Consider the following 15,507-nt stretch of genomic DNA (forward strand, 5'->3'; position numbering starts at 1 on the left):
GTATTACCTGCTGTTGTTTTATGCCTTTTATTCTACATGTTGTAGTTGTACTGTGAATTGTGTCCTGTGTCCTGTGTCCTGTGTCCTGTGTCCTGTGTCCTGTGTCCTGTGTCCTGTGTCCTGTGTCCTGTGTCCTGTGTCCTGTGTCCTGTGTACTGTGTCCTGTGTCCTGTGTCCTGTGTCCTGTGTCCTGTGTACTGTGTCCTGTGTACTGTGTCCTGTGTCCTGTGTCCTGTGTCCTGTGTCCTGTAAAGCACTTTGTACATCCGTGTTGAGAAGGGTGCTATATAAATAAAGTTTTACTTACTTACTTGTAAATAAAACTTTAAAATGAATTCAAAGTAAATATATACGTGGTAATGAACACAGTTCTGTCCGTCAGACATAGAGCTGTGTCTCTATAGAGCTGTGTCTCCATAGAGCTGTGTCTCTATGGAGACACAGCTCTATGGAGACACAGCTCTATAGAGGCACAGCTCTATAGAGACACAGCTCTATAGAGGCACAGCTCTATAGAGACACAGCTCTATGGAGACACAGCTCTATGGAGACACAGCTCTATAGAGGCACAGCTCTATAGAGACACAGCTCTATAGAGACACAGCTCTATAGAGGCACAGCTCTATGGAGACACAGCTCTATGGAGACACAGCTCTATAGAGGCACAGCTCTATAGAGACACAGCTCTATGGAGACACAGCTCTATGGAGACACAGCTCTATAGAGACACAGCTCTATGGAGGCACAGCTCTATGGAGACACAGCTCTATAGAGACACAGCTCTATGGAGGCACAGCTCTATAGAGACACAGCTCTATGGAGGCACAGCTCTATGGAGACACAGCTCTATGGAGACACAGCTCTATGGAGGCACAGCTCTATGGAGGCACAGCTCTATGGAGACACAGCTCTATGGAGACACAGCTCTATGGAGACACAGCTCTATGGAGACACAGCTCTATGGAGACACAGCTCTATGGAGGCACAGCTCTATGGAGACACAGCTCTATGGAGACACAGCTCTATGGAGACACAGCTCTATGGAGGCACAGCTCTATGGAGACACAGCTCTATGGAGACAGCTCTATAGAGACACAGCTCTATGGAGGCACAGCTCTATGGAGGCACAGCTCTATGGAGACACAGCTCTATGGAGACACAGCTCTATGGAGGCACAGCTCTATGGAGACACAGCTCTATGGAGACACAGCTCTATAGAGACACAGCTCTATAGAGCTGTGTCTCTATAGAGCTGTGCCTCCTGAGAGGATTTCTAATTTCTCTAACCGCCTGCTTCTTCCCCTCCTCGACTCCTCTCTCCTCCGCTCGCATTTCCTGTGGGCGGGACTAAGACACGAGGATAGGAGTCGAGGAGGGGAATTCGAGAAATGAGAAAGCAGCTGTCTCACCTCCTTCACACAGACAGACAGACAGCACCTGTCTCACCTCCTTCACACAGACACACAGACAGCACCTGTCTCACCTCCTTCACACAGACACACAGACAGCACCTGTCTCACCTCCTTCACACAGACACACAGACAGCACCTGTCTCACCTCCTTCACACAGACACACAGACAGCACCTGTCTCACCTCCTTCACACAGACAGACAGACAGCACCTGTCTCACCTCCTTCACACAGACACACAGACAGCACCTGTCTCACCTCCTTCACACAGACACACAGACAGCACCTGTCTCACCTCCTTCACACAGACACACAGACAGCACCTGTCTCACCTCCTTCACACAGACCCAGATGATGTAGCAGGAGGTGATCTTGACGATGTGCAGTTCCAGGATCCACCAGAGGAGGCGCTGCAGACTCTGAAGAGACAGCAGGAGGTGCAGCAGGAGGACAGAGAGACGGTCCATCACCAGCCTCCAGGAGACCAGACCTGAGGGACAGACAGGTGAGACAGGTGAGACAGGTGAGGACAGACAGGTGAGGACAGACAGGTGAAGACACTTACTTTTGATCTGCTGAGACAGGGTTTCCTTCTCAAACACACAGGGGTACTCTTCCTCCTCCTCTTCCTCCTCCTCTTCCTCCTCCACCTGTATCCACTTCTTCTTCTCCTCCTCTCTCTCACCTGTCTCTCTCTCACCTGTCTCTCTCTCCTGCAGGATCTGAGGTGCTCCCCCCCCCAGCGAGAGAGACAGGTCGAACAGGCTGCCCTCAGAGTGCACTAGCCTGCAGACAGACAGGTACAGAGAGACAGGTTTAGAGAGACAGACAGGTTCAGAGAGACAGGTACAGAGAGACAGGTTTAGAGAGACAGACAGGTACAGAGAGACAGGTACAGAGAGACAGGTTTAGAGAGACAGGTACAGAGAGACAGGTTTAGAGAGACAGGTACAGAGAGACAGGTTTAGAGAGACAGACAGGTTCAGAGAGACAGATACAGAGAGACAGGTACAGAGAGACAGACAGGTACAGAGAGACAGGTACAGAGAGACAGGTTTAGAGAGACAGGTACAGAGAGACAGGTTCAGAGAGACAGGTACAGAGAGACAGGTTCAGAGAGACAGGTACAGAGAGACAGACAGGTACAGAGAGACAGACAGGTACAGAGAGACAGGTTCAGAGAGACAGGTACAGAGAGACAGGTTCAGAGAGACAGGTACAGAGAGACAGGTACAGAGAGACAGACAGGTACAGAGAGACAGGTTTAGAGAGACAGGTACAGAGAGACAGGTACAGAGAGACAGACAGGTACAGAGAGACAGGTACAGAGAGACAGGTTTAGAGAGACAGACAGGTTCAGAGAGACAGATACAGAGAGACAGGTTTAGAGAGACAGGTACAGAGAGACAGATACAGACAGACAGGTTCAGAGAGACAGATACAGAGAGACAGGTTTAGAGAGACAGGTACAGAGAGACAGGTACAGAGAGACAGGTACAGAGAGACAGGTACAGAGAGACAGACAGGTTCAGAGAGACAGATACAGAGAGACAGGTTTAGAGAGACAGGTACAGAGAGACAGGTACAGAGAGACAGGTACAGAGAGACAGACAGGTTTAGAGAGACAGACAGGTTCAGAGAGACAGGTTTAGAGAGACAGACAGGTTCAGAGAGACAGGTACAGAGAGACAGGTTTAGAGAGACAGACAGGTTCAGAGAGACAGATACAGAGAGACAGGTTTAGAGAGACAGGTACAGAGAGACAGGTACAGAGAGACAGACAGGTACAGAGAGACAGACAGGTACAGAGAGACAGGTACAGAGAGACAGACAGGTACAGAGAGACAGGTACAGAGAGACAGGTTTAGAGAGACAGACAGGTACAGAGAGACAGGTTTAGAGAGACAGACAGGTACAGAGAGACAGGTACAGAGAGACAGACAGGTACAGAGAGACAGGTACAGAGAGACAGACAGGTACAGAGAGACAGGTTTAGAGAGACAGACAGGTACAGAGAGACAGGTTTAGAGAGACAGACAGGTTCAGAGAGACAGGTACAGAGAGACAGGTTTAGAGAGACAGGTACAGAGAGACAGGTACAGAGAGACAGACAGGTACAGAGAGACAGACAGGTACAGAGAGACAGGTACAGAGAGACAGACAGGTACAGAGAGACAGGTACAGAGAGACAGGTTTAGAGAGACAGGTACAGAGAGACAGGTTTAGAGAGACAGGTACAGAGAGACAGGTACAGAGAGACAGACAGGTACAGAGAGACAGGTTCAGAGAGACAGGTACAGAGAGACAGGTTCAGAGAGACAGGTACAGAGAGACAGGTTTAGAGAGACAGGTACAGAGAGACAGGTACAGAGAGACAGACAGGTACAGAGAGACAGGTACAGAGAGACAGACAGGTACAGACAGACAGGTTCAGAGAGACAGATACAGAGAGACAGGTTTAGAGAGACAGGTACAGAGAGACAGATACAGACAGACAGGTTCAGAGAGACAGATACAGAGAGACAGGTTTAGAGAGACAGGTACAGAGAGACAGGTACAGAGAGACAGACAGGTTTAGAGAGACAGGTACAGAGAGACAGACAGGTTTAGAGAGACAGGTTCAGAGAGACAGGTTTAGAGAGACAGGTACAGAGAGACAGGTACAGAGAGACAGACAGGTTTAGAGAGACAGGTTCAGAGAGACAGGTTTAGAGAGACAGGTACAGAGAGACAGGTACAGAGAGACAGACAGGTTCAGAGAGACAGGTTTAGAGAGACAGGTACAGAGAGACAGGTACAGAGAGACAGGTACAGAGAGACAGACAGGTTCAGAGAGACAGGTTTAGAGAGACAGGTACAGAGAGACAGGTACAGAGAGACAGACAGGTTCAGAGAGACAGGTTTAGAGAGACAGACAGGTTCAGAGAGACAGGTTTAGAGAGACAGGTACAGAGAGACAGGTACAGAGAGACAGACAGGTTCAGAGAGACAGGTTTAGAGAGACAGGTTTAGAGAGACAGGTACAGAGAGACAGGTACAGAGAGACAGGTACAGAGAGACAGACAGGTACAGAGAGACAGGTACAGAGAGACAGGTACAGAGAGACAGGTTCAGAGAGACAGACAGGTTCAGAGAGACAGGTTTAGAGAGACAGGTTTAGAGAGACAGGTACAGAGAGACAGGTACAGAGAGACAGGTACAGAGAGACAGACAGGTACAGAGAGACAGGTACAGAGAGACAGGTTCAGAGAGACAGACAGGTTCAGAGAGACAGACAGGTTCAGAGAGACAGGTACAGAGAGACAGACAGGTTCAGAGAGACAGACAGGTTCAGAGAGACAGGTACAGAGAGACAGGTACAGAGAGACAGACAGGTTCAGAGAGACAGACAGGTACAGAGACAGACAGGTTCAGAGAGACAGGTACAGAGAGACAGACAGGTACAGAGAGACAGACAGGTACAGAGACAGACAGGTTCAGAGAGACAGGTACAGAGTGACAGACAGGTTTAGAGAGACAGACAGGTTCAGAGAGACAGGTACAGAGAGACAGGTTTAGAGAGACAGACAGGGTTTAGAGAGACAGACAGGTTCAGAGAGACAGACAGGTTCAGAGAGACAGACAGGTTCAGAGAGACAGGTTTAGAGAGACAGACAGGTACAGAGACAGACAGGTTTTAGAGAGCCGACAGGTCCAGAGAGACAGACAGATACAGGGGGCAGAGAGACAGGACAGGTTCAGAGAGAGACAGACAGGTTCAGAGAGACAGGTTTAGAGAGACAGACAGGTACAGTGACAGACAGGTTCAGAGAGACAGACAGGTTTAGAGAGACAGACAGGTTCAGAGAGACAGGTACAGAGAGACAGGTTTAGAGAGACAGACAGGTTCAGAGAGACAGACAGGTTCAGAGAGACAGGTTTAGAGAGACAGACAGGTTCAGAGAGACAGACAGGTACAGAGACAGACAGGACAGGTACAGAGAGACAGACAGGTACAGAGACAGACAGGTACAGAGACAGACAGGTACAGAGAGACAGACAGGTACAGAAGGTACAGAAGACAGGTTCAGAGAGACAGACAGGTACAGAGACAGACAGGTTTAGAGAGACAGACAGGTACAGAGACAGACAGGTTTAGAGAGACAGACAGGTACAGAGAGACAGACAGGTACAGAGAGACAGACAGGTTCAGAGAGACAGGTACAGAGAGACAGGTACAGAGAGACAGACAGGTTTAGAGAGACAGACAGGTTCAGAGAGACAGACAGGTTCAGAGAGACAGACAGGTTCAGAGAGACAGGTTTAGAGAGACAGACAGGTACAGAGAGACAGACAGGTACAGAGAGACAGACAGGTTCAGAGAGACAGGTTTAGAGAGACAGACAGGTTCAGAGAGACAGACAGGTTCAGAGAGACAGGTTTAGAGAGACAGACAGGTACAGAGAGACAGACAGGTTCAGAGAGACAGACAGGTTCAGAGAGACAGACAGGTTCAGAGACAGACAGGTTTAGAGAGACAGACAGGTACAGAGACAGACAGGTTTAGAGAGACAGACAGGTACAGAGAGACAGACAGGTTCAGAGAGACAGACAGGTTCAGAGAGACAGACAGGTACAGAGAGACAGACAGGTTCAGAGAGACAGGTTTAGAGAGACAGACAGGTACAGAGACAGACAGGTTCAGAGAGACAGACAGGTTTAGAGAGACAGACAGGTTCAGAGAGACAGGTACAGAGAGACAGGTTTAGAGAGACAGACAGGTTCAGACAGACAGGTTCAGAGAGACAGGTTTAGAGAGACAGACAGGTTTAGAGAGACAGACAGGTACAGAGACAGACAGGTTTAGAGAGACAGACAGGTACAGAGACAGACAGGTTTAGAGAGACAGACAGGTACAGAGAGACAGACAGGTACAGAGACAGACAGGTTCAGAGAGACAGACAGGTACAGAGACAGACAGGTTTAGAGAGACAGACAGGTACAGAGACAGACAGGTTTAGAGAGACAGACAGGTACAGAGAGACAGACAGGTACAGAGAGACAGACAGGTTCAGAGAGACAGACAGGTACAGAGAGACAGACAGGTTTAGAGAGACAGACAGGTACAGAGAGACAGACAGGTTTAGAGAGACAGACAGGTACAGAGAGACAGACAGGTTCAGAGAGACAGACAGGTTCAGAGAGACAGGTTTAGAGAGACAGACAGGTACAGAGAGACAGACAGGTACAGAGAGACAGACAGGTTCAGAGAGACAGGTTTAGAGAGACAGACAGGTTCAGAGAGACAGGTTTAGAGAGACAGACAGGTTTAGAGAGACAGACAGGTACAGAGAGACAGACAGGTACAGAGAGACAGACAGGTTCAGAGAGACAGGTTTACAGAGACAGACAGGTACAGAGAGACAGACAGGTACAGAGAGACAGACAGGTACAGAGAGACAGACAGGTACAGAGACAGACAGGTTCAGAGAGACAGACAGGTGTTTGTGTGTGTGTGTTTGTGTGTGTGTGTGTGTGTGTGTGTGTGTGTGTGTGTGTGTGTGTGTGTGTGTGTGTGTGTGTGTGTGTGTGTGTGTGTGTGTGTGTGTGTGTGTGTGTGTGTGTGTGTGTGTGTGTGTGTGTGTGTGTGTGTGTGTGTACCTGGTGATGGTGCTGTTGTGTGTGTCCACCACAGTCTTCAGGTCTGTGAGCTGCAGGAAGGGCTCGTGGAAGTAATGCAGGTGAACGATACACACCTGTGGAACAGAGACAGAGAGATCACCTGTAAACACGAGGGCTCTGTTAGAACCTTCAGAACCTTCAGAACCTTCAGAAGGAGAGACAGTACCAGCAGGAAGGCAGCCGGGATGAAGATCCTGGTGAAGAGAACCGGAACAGAGAACTTCTCCAGCCCGATGTCCTCCAACCTGCAGACAGAGAACCATCACCTGTTACCTGTTCACCTGTTACCTGTTCACCTGTTCACCTGTTACCTGTTACCTGTTACCTGTTCACCTGTTCACCTGTTACCTGTTCACCTGTTACCTGTTACCTGTTACCTGTTACCTGTTCACCTGTTACCTGTTACCTGTTACCTGTTACCTGTTCACCTGTTCACCTGTTCACCTGTTACCTGTTACCTGTTACCTGTTCACCTGTTACCTGTTCACCTGTTACCTGTTCACCTGTTACCTGTTGTTGTAACCCAGGTTATTAAACTGTTGATTTATATATTACCAGAGGTTCCCTGAACGCCTCACTGACGCAGCTCCTCAAAGTGCAGCAGCTCACTCAAGCTAGCAGGGTATAAAGATTGAGAAAAGTTGTTTTAAATGATAAATGTACTGTTTATTGCCCAGAGGAGACGACCAGGCTAACAAGAAGCCACTGCCAGGCTAACAAGAAGCCACTGCCAGGCTAACAAGAAGCCACTGCCAGGCTAACAAGAAGCCACTACCAGGCTAACAAGAAGCCACTACCAGGCTAACAAGAAAGCCACGACCAGGCTAACAAGAAGCCACTGCCAGGCTAACAAGAAAGCCACTAGCCAGGCTAACAAGAAGCCACTGCCAGGCTAACAAGAAGCCACTACCAGGCTAACAAGAAGCCACTACCAGGCTAACAAGAAGCCACTACCAGGCTAACAAGAAGCCACTACCAGGCTAACAAGAAGCCACTACCAGGCTAACAAGAAGCCACTACCAGGCTAACAAGAAGCCACTTCCAGGCTAACAAGAAGCCACTGCCAGGCTAACAAGAAGCCACTACCAGGCTAACAAGAAGCCACTACCAGGCTAACAAGAAGCCACTACCAGGCTAACAAGAAGCCACTACCAGGCTAACAAGAAGCCACTGCCAGGCTAACAAGAAGCCACTGCCAGGCTAACAAGAAGCCACTGCCAGGCTAACAAGAAGCCACTACCAGGCTAACAAGAAGCCACTGCCAGGCTAACAAGAAGCCACTGCCAGGCTAACAAGAAGCCACTACCAGGCTAACAAGAAGCCACTGCCAGGCTAACAAGAAGCCACTGCCAGGCTAACAAGAAGCCACTGCCAGTCTGAATGGTGGGGTCTGTAACCACTGGCAACACATCCAACCTCCAACCAATGCTGTCTCGTATGCCACCTTTGTGTTCAGGGAAGCAGCATGCCGAGCGAGAGAGTGGGTTCAGTTCAGCAGGTGAGACCCTACGCTGTGAAAGGGCCCGTTGGATCCAGAGAGAGGGTTCAGTTCAGCAGGTGAGACCCTACGCTGTGAAAGGGCCCGTTTGGATCCAGAGAGAGGGTTCAGTTCAGCAGGTGAGACCCTACGCTGTGAAAGAGCCCGTTTGGATCCAGAGAGAGGGTTCAGTTCAGCAGGTGAGACCCTACGCTGTGAAAGAGCCCGTTTGGATCCAGAGAGAGGGTTCAGTTCAGCAGGTGAGACCCTACGCTGTGAAAGGGCCCGTTTGGATCCAGAGAGAGGGTTCAGTTCAGCAGGTGAGACCCTACGCTGTGAAAGAGCCCGTTTGGATCCGTGTCAGCTAGTGCAGCCGGGACATGCAGCCGCATGTCCCGAAGAAACAGCCCCACGAGGTAGAAGTCGGGTTCCTCCATACCTAGCAGGTCGTGCATCGTCTCCTCGTAGTAGGAAGGCTTGCTGCCTTCCAGTGCCGAGACGAAGCGGGAATGGTGAGCGACGTCCTCAGCCATTCCGTGGGGCGCACCGAGCCTCAGTCTGTGAGCACGTGGCAGCCACGGACGTCTCCAAAAATCTCCGGCATTTCGAGAAAAGCAGAGTCTGCTTTTTGCCGTGTTCGGTCCAGTCCCGGATCCTTCGCGAGACTTATGTCAGGGTCACCAATGTAGTGCCGAGAGAAGGGAGTCGGAGGCGGTGCATCGAAGGTGCAAATCTGTACTTTAATGAGCAGCAGAAATGCACATGCTGTCGGGTCGCAGCCCGAGAAGAGAAGAGAAAGCGAAAGGGACACACACACAGTAGGTACCCCGGAGGTACAGTCAACATATATGTCCGTGCGGAAACAATACCCCCAACCTGTAGTTCCTGGATTGAATTATGTAACCCCGTTAATTAGTGATCACTACAATATCAATGATATTGCAGAATCAGTTTTCTTCATAGATAACGTGTTTTTCATTGTTTGTTCTAAAAGGTCCAAGTCCCACACTTGAATGTAATATGAATTTGACATGTTAACGACATCATAAAGCGCTGCATGGGAGTAATTGCAGGATGATTCCTTTGTTCTCTTATGCAACATGAAAGTATCACGATATGTATCGGTTGAGTATCGGTGTCGTTCAGTGGTATCGGTATCGGTATCGTAAAAAAGTAAACGATATGCAACCCTACGCTAAACGGCTAGGCTATTAGCGGCTAAGCTAATGCGACTATGCTAAATGTGGCTATGCTAAATGTGGCTATGCTAAATGTGGTGCGCTGTGTTGCCACTGTAAACCCGCGAAAGCATTGAAAGCTAATGTGCATTTATTTGAAACTGTTTGTATGAGACATGAAGAGGGAAAGAGACCTTTTTGTTCATCAATTGTTAACTTATTCACTTTTATATGGGTTTTGTGTTGTTGATACAGATGTCATTATTGTATAGAATAGAATAGAATTGTAGTATAGTGTAGTATAGTGTAATAGTTTAGGTTTTTAGTCAGATTGTAACTGTTCTGCACACATATATATACTAGGGCATGGGTCGGCAACAGGCGGCCCGCGGGCCATTGTTGGCCCGCCAGCAATAATATTTGGCCCGTCATTTTGAGAATAAAAAATAAAAAAATATTTTGAGATTTTTTTTTTTTTTTTTTACAACATCGGACCGACAGTCGCACATATACTGTGTAGGCTATAATGTCTGAATAGAGAATCTACCTACACCTGAAGAATGCTTATTGTACTTTTATCCATGTTGAGAATGAATGACATACAGCACAGGCACAATCAGGCAGCGGGGTGCACTGACGCTGATAGTGGATCAATAGGTGGACAGCGCGTGGTGCTGAAATAGCCAACATTCGGTGTGTGGTTTGAAAAAAATAACACCAGCTCACTAAATCATTCAAACATAATGTTTACTTATATGTGAACAGTAACAAAGTTCAGTCAAAACATTGACAACAAAATTGGAGAAGCCACTTGATCATGGAGGGCGAGGAGTGGTGGTGCATATGCTCCTGACACGACAGAGCACGCTACATTAGGGATAATAATTACAATGAGCCATTAATTCAAAAATATAAAAAATATAATTAGGCTATTAAATACAATTACGACAGGCTTGGTACTCACTTAATGTGAAAACTGACATCTCCCATCGGTCGCTATTTTTTGGATATCTGGTGATATGGACGTCACTTTAATCCGCAGGCAGTTCTCAAGGTTTTTATGCGTCAATCGATTCCTCTCGTGCGTCTTTATCGCATTCATTGAAGAAAAGGACGACTCGCATGTATAGGTGGAAGGGAACATTGTGAGCACATAAAATGTGAGTCTCTTGATCGTGCTATATTCCTCTGAGCTTCCCACCCAAAAGGCACTCACAGACTCCGCACTTCTGAGCGCATCGCTGACCAGGGAGCTTGTTTGAAAATCAATTAGCTCCATTTCTAATGCAGCCTCGTCTAAGGAGGGGATCATTTGTTTCGCCTGGGAGGTGAAGTCTCCACTTGGTCGGACTGTGAGAGGATCGCGTACAAAGGCAATGATGTCTTTTGGGATGGAGTAGTCCTCAAACCTTGACGTGAAGTTGGCCCGTAGCTGCTTGATGAAGTCCACCATAAGCTCTGTCACTTGTCCCAGTGCCTGTGATTTTAGTGTACTGAAATGGAGGAGCCTGCCAGTGGATATGTCTGACTCGAACAACTCCAGCTTCCTCGTGAAGGATTCAAGCTTTTCAACCATGTCCACTATGGTTTTGCCTCTCCCCTGTAGCTGCAGGTTAAGCTGGTTTAGGTGGCCAAATATATCCGCTAAAAATGCTACATTGGACATGAACTTTTCGTCTCCCAGAAGGGCAAGGTGGTCAGCTGCTGCCCTAATCTTGCTCAATCTAAGAAACGCCTTGACCTCATCCAGTAGCGCACAGAAGCGGTCCAACGCTTTCCCTTTGCTCAACCAGCGCACGTCATTGTGAAGCAGCAGGTCATCGTGGGTGGCCTCTTCTGACTCAGCCACAAGTTGTCGGAAAAGCCGATGCTGGGGGCTTGATGTACCCCTGACAAAATTAATGACACGCATCACTTTGTCCATAACTTCCTTTAGCTCACCACTGAGTTTGGCGCAAAGGACACTCTGGTGGATGAGACAGTGCAGTCCATGCATTTGGGGGGCGTGCTCCTTCAACCTGCTTACCAGACCTCTGTGCTTTCCCACCATAGCAGGAGCCCCGTCTGTCACGATTAGGTTAACCCTCTCAAATGACAATGAATGCAGCCTAAACAACTCTTCCAGTTTTGTAAATATAACGTCCCCAGTGGTGTGCCCTTCTAATGGAATAAGAGACAGCAGCTCTTCCCTGAACTCCTTTCCATCAAAATATCTAACATAGACGTACAACTGGGCTACATCTGTACTGTCAGTGCTCTCGTCAATGGCTAAGGAAAAGTAATTGGCTTGACTGAGACCCTTGATGATTACCCCCTGCACAGCGTCCGACAGTGCTTCTATGCGGCGTATAGCGGACCTCGCAGAGAGGGACACTTGTTTCACTGACGCAATGACACCATCCATGGACTTGTCGGTGGCCAGTTCCTCCAAAACAGTCACCATCACCTCCTTGAAAACCTCTGCGTCAGTGAATGGCCGGTTATGCTTTGCGAGCACCCACGACGCCTTTAGGGACGCGGTTGTCACTTTCTGCTGGGCTGTGAGGCCTCGCACCAGGATCCTGCTGCTGTGCGCATAACCTGCTGTCATTGCTTCAATATTGCGCTTTCGTGCCTCTGTCTTGGGGGGGAAAGGCCACTTTGAAGGTGTCATGCTTCGTCTCGTGGTGCCGCTTAATATTATATTCTTTGCAAGCAGCCACAACTTCATTGCAGATAAGACACAACGGCTTTGCATTGATGAAACCAGGTAGGATGAACGCATAGTTCGCTGTCCATTCCTCTTTAAATGCCCTGTTTTCACCGTCAACTTTCCTCTTTAGACCTTTGGAGAGTGACATTACTGCTTTGGATTACTGGTCTGGGGGAAGCTCGCGAGTGTGTGTGTGTGTGTGTATGTGTGTGTGTGTTTGTGTGTATTGTGTTTGTTTCCCGGGGAAAACACACACAAGAAACACCGGCTGTTGTTACGCCTGCTGTGACGTTAAGTTACTCCGTTCTCCGCTTGTAATTATGCCGTCACAAGCTTCAAAGTTGTATTTATCATCTGAATTTGCCGAAACAAGTTTTATATTCTGAAAGCCAAGACTTTGTTTATTTGAAATCAGATGAAAACAAACTGTAACGGACCCTGCCGTGTTATCTATGATCACTATACGCTTACATTCATAATTTCAGCGGAGGGAGGGGAAGCGGCGCTTTGGAAGAGCAGAGTGGCGAGTGAGAGCTGTCATCTTCCCTTTACAAGCTTCAAACATGTATTTATCGTGTGATTTTGGAAATAAAAGTTTCATATTCTGAAAGCCAAGACTTTGTTTAGTTAAAATCAAACAAAACACCCGAACCCCGAAAAACGAGTTTTTTACGCAAATCCACGTTTATTTTGAAATGAGCCGTTGCGACTTCCGACTGATTTCGATAGAGCGGGTCACATATGGCAAATGTGTGGTTGTGGGGAACCAGGTAAATTAAAGTGTTGATGGGGAGGGTTATCAGCGATATCAGAGTTTTTTCTGAACCAGGGAACAGGGGCGCTGCGCCCTCTTACCAAAATAAATTCCTTGAATTAGGCTTTGATTATGTTCTGGCCCGCCATCTAGTGGCTCAGAAAAAAATTGGCCCACGGCCAAACTTACTTGCCTACCCCTGTACTAGGGGTTTCACCGACTAGTCGACTAGTCGGTGACTACCTTTACCACTAGTCGGCGCTGTAGACCCTAGTCAACTAGTCGTGAACAAAATGGAGGTAAACGAGGTGCTGCAAAATGCTCCCAAACACGTCCGACATTCATATGTATGGCAGTACTTCAACGAAGATGTAACCAACTCCACAGTGAAGTGTCAGTTGTGTGCAGCTGTACTGAAGTACAACAAAAATACATCTGCTATACGCAACCATCTGAAAATGAAATACCCGCTGCCGACAGCTAGCACTAGCAAAATGCTAGCACCAGTGAGCAACGGACCGGCGTCAGCACTGGGCAGAGGCAGACGAGCATTATTGATTTTTCCAAGCGCCCCGTTACGGACAAAAGAAGACAGCAGATAACAGACTTGCTTATCAACTTTGTCGTCAAGGATGTTCGGCTCATTTTTGCTGTAGGTGAAGAGGAGATCGCAGACAACGTTGGAGTGGAGCTGGCGGAAACAAGTTGCAAAAAGGCGAGACTGGAGAGTGACTTTGAACAGCTGTTTGGAGCTCATTTCGAGAGCAGCAGCAAGAAAAAACGGGTCAACAGTGATTTGATGGATGATGAGCTACGGGATTACTGCCAGCGGACACCGCATATCCCCACAATGGATAACCCACTGGAGTGGTGGGCAGAAAACGCGCTACCTGGCTATTCCAGCCACAAGCACCCAGAGTGAGACGGTTTTTTCCCTGGCAGGCAACACTGTCACCCGACAGCGGTCAAGCCTCCTTCCCTCACATGTCGATGCGTTGGTGTTCCTCAACGCAAACCAAAAATCTGAAAAGGTGGACGTTATCGTGGAGGACAGCGATTAAAGTGTTGCGCAATGCGCTGTTGCGCACTGGATTTACGTGGCATTTATGTAAACAAAGTTTTTTGCTGTAGATTTTGGTGAGTCCAGTTACTGTTTGTTATTTACTAAGTCCAGTTACTGTTTGTTATTTACTAAGTCCAGTTACTGTTTGTTATTTACTAAGTCCAGTTACTGTTTGTTATTTACTAAGTCCAGTTACTGTTTGTTATTTACTAAGTCCAGTTACTGTTTGTTATTTACTAAGTCCAGTTACTGTTTGTTATTTACTAAGTCCAGTTACTGTTTGTTATTTACTCAGCCATGTAACACAAATTAAAATGCAGTGTTTAATGTAACTGTATGAGTTCCAATATAAAATACAGTTTTTCACCTCTTTGTGTGTCTTTATTATGACGTAACGACTAGTCGACTAGTAGACTGCTATTTTGAAAAACGTGTCGACTAGTAAATATTGGTAGTTGTGAAACCCCTAATATATACTACTTATAATATAAGTAGTATATCGTCACTTTCTTAAACTAACGGCCTAAGTCATATTTTGTAGAAAGTGTTTTTTTTGCCTAAATCATCTCCTCTTGATGCTGGCCACCTCTGGTCAAATTGCCTACATCCTTATTGAAAAGAAAGTGCTAAGTCACATTGTCTTGTGACTTACGGCCCGTCCACACAGCAGCGTTAAAAAAAATCTTGGAACGCTTCTGCCCATTCACTTTGAATGGGGTGACGTCACTTTGCCTCACTTTTCGCCGAACTGCATTGTGGGAAGCTGAGCGGAGATTTTAAGGATTTTCAGGATTCAAAAGTTGAGCAATGTTCAACTTTTGAAGCTGAGGTGGAAGCGTCAGCCAATCAAATCCCGTGTATGCAAATCTGACAGTTCAAGCGCTAGCCAATCAAACGGCGTGTATGCTGGGAGAGACATAGAGGTCATTTCCTCATATTCCAAAACATGGAGGAGAAATGAGCGGTAGGGAATCACCCGGTGCTTTATGACCAGTCCCTATTTACCTACCGGGATATAAACCGGAGGAGCCAGGCATGGAGGGAGGTGGCAGAGGCAGTGGTAGCTTTTCTCCTGTTTGGAGTTTATATCCAGTTTACTTCGGGCTTTTTTGCTTCGTATGTCGGGGGCGGGAGATTCATGTGATTGGTTGTTGGTCGCGTTGCTCGCAAAAAATCCCCAAGCTTCAGATACGCCCACCTCCAAGATTTTTTTAACACTGCTGTGTGGACGCTCCGTTAATTTGACAAGCTTTACAAAATGGCGGCTGCTTC

At 47.7% G+C, this 15,507-nt stretch overlaps 1 protein-coding gene across 1 annotated transcript in view; it reads right to left on the reverse strand.

Annotated features, from left to right (window-relative positions):
* Nucleotides 1-1,742: 1,742 nt before the first annotated feature.
* LOC117474853 (piezo-type mechanosensitive ion channel component 2-like) overlaps nt 1,743-15,507 on the reverse strand; it is a gene marked incomplete at both ends in the record, with an annotated part of 36,939 nt that continues 23,174 nt past the window's right edge. Inside the window, 4 exon segments of the mRNA XM_034120870.1 lie at nt 1,743-1,900; nt 1,976-2,196; nt 7,051-7,145; nt 7,238-7,316. Of these exon segments, the coding sequence (XP_033976761.1) occupies nt 1,743-1,900; nt 1,976-2,196; nt 7,051-7,145; nt 7,238-7,316 (553 nt within the window).

The sequence above is a fragment of the Trematomus bernacchii genome, unplaced genomic scaffold, assembly GCF_902827165.1.
Source record: "Trematomus bernacchii unplaced genomic scaffold, fTreBer1.1, whole genome shotgun sequence".
Classification (NCBI taxonomy): Eukaryota; Metazoa; Chordata; class Actinopteri; order Perciformes; family Nototheniidae; genus Trematomus; species Trematomus bernacchii.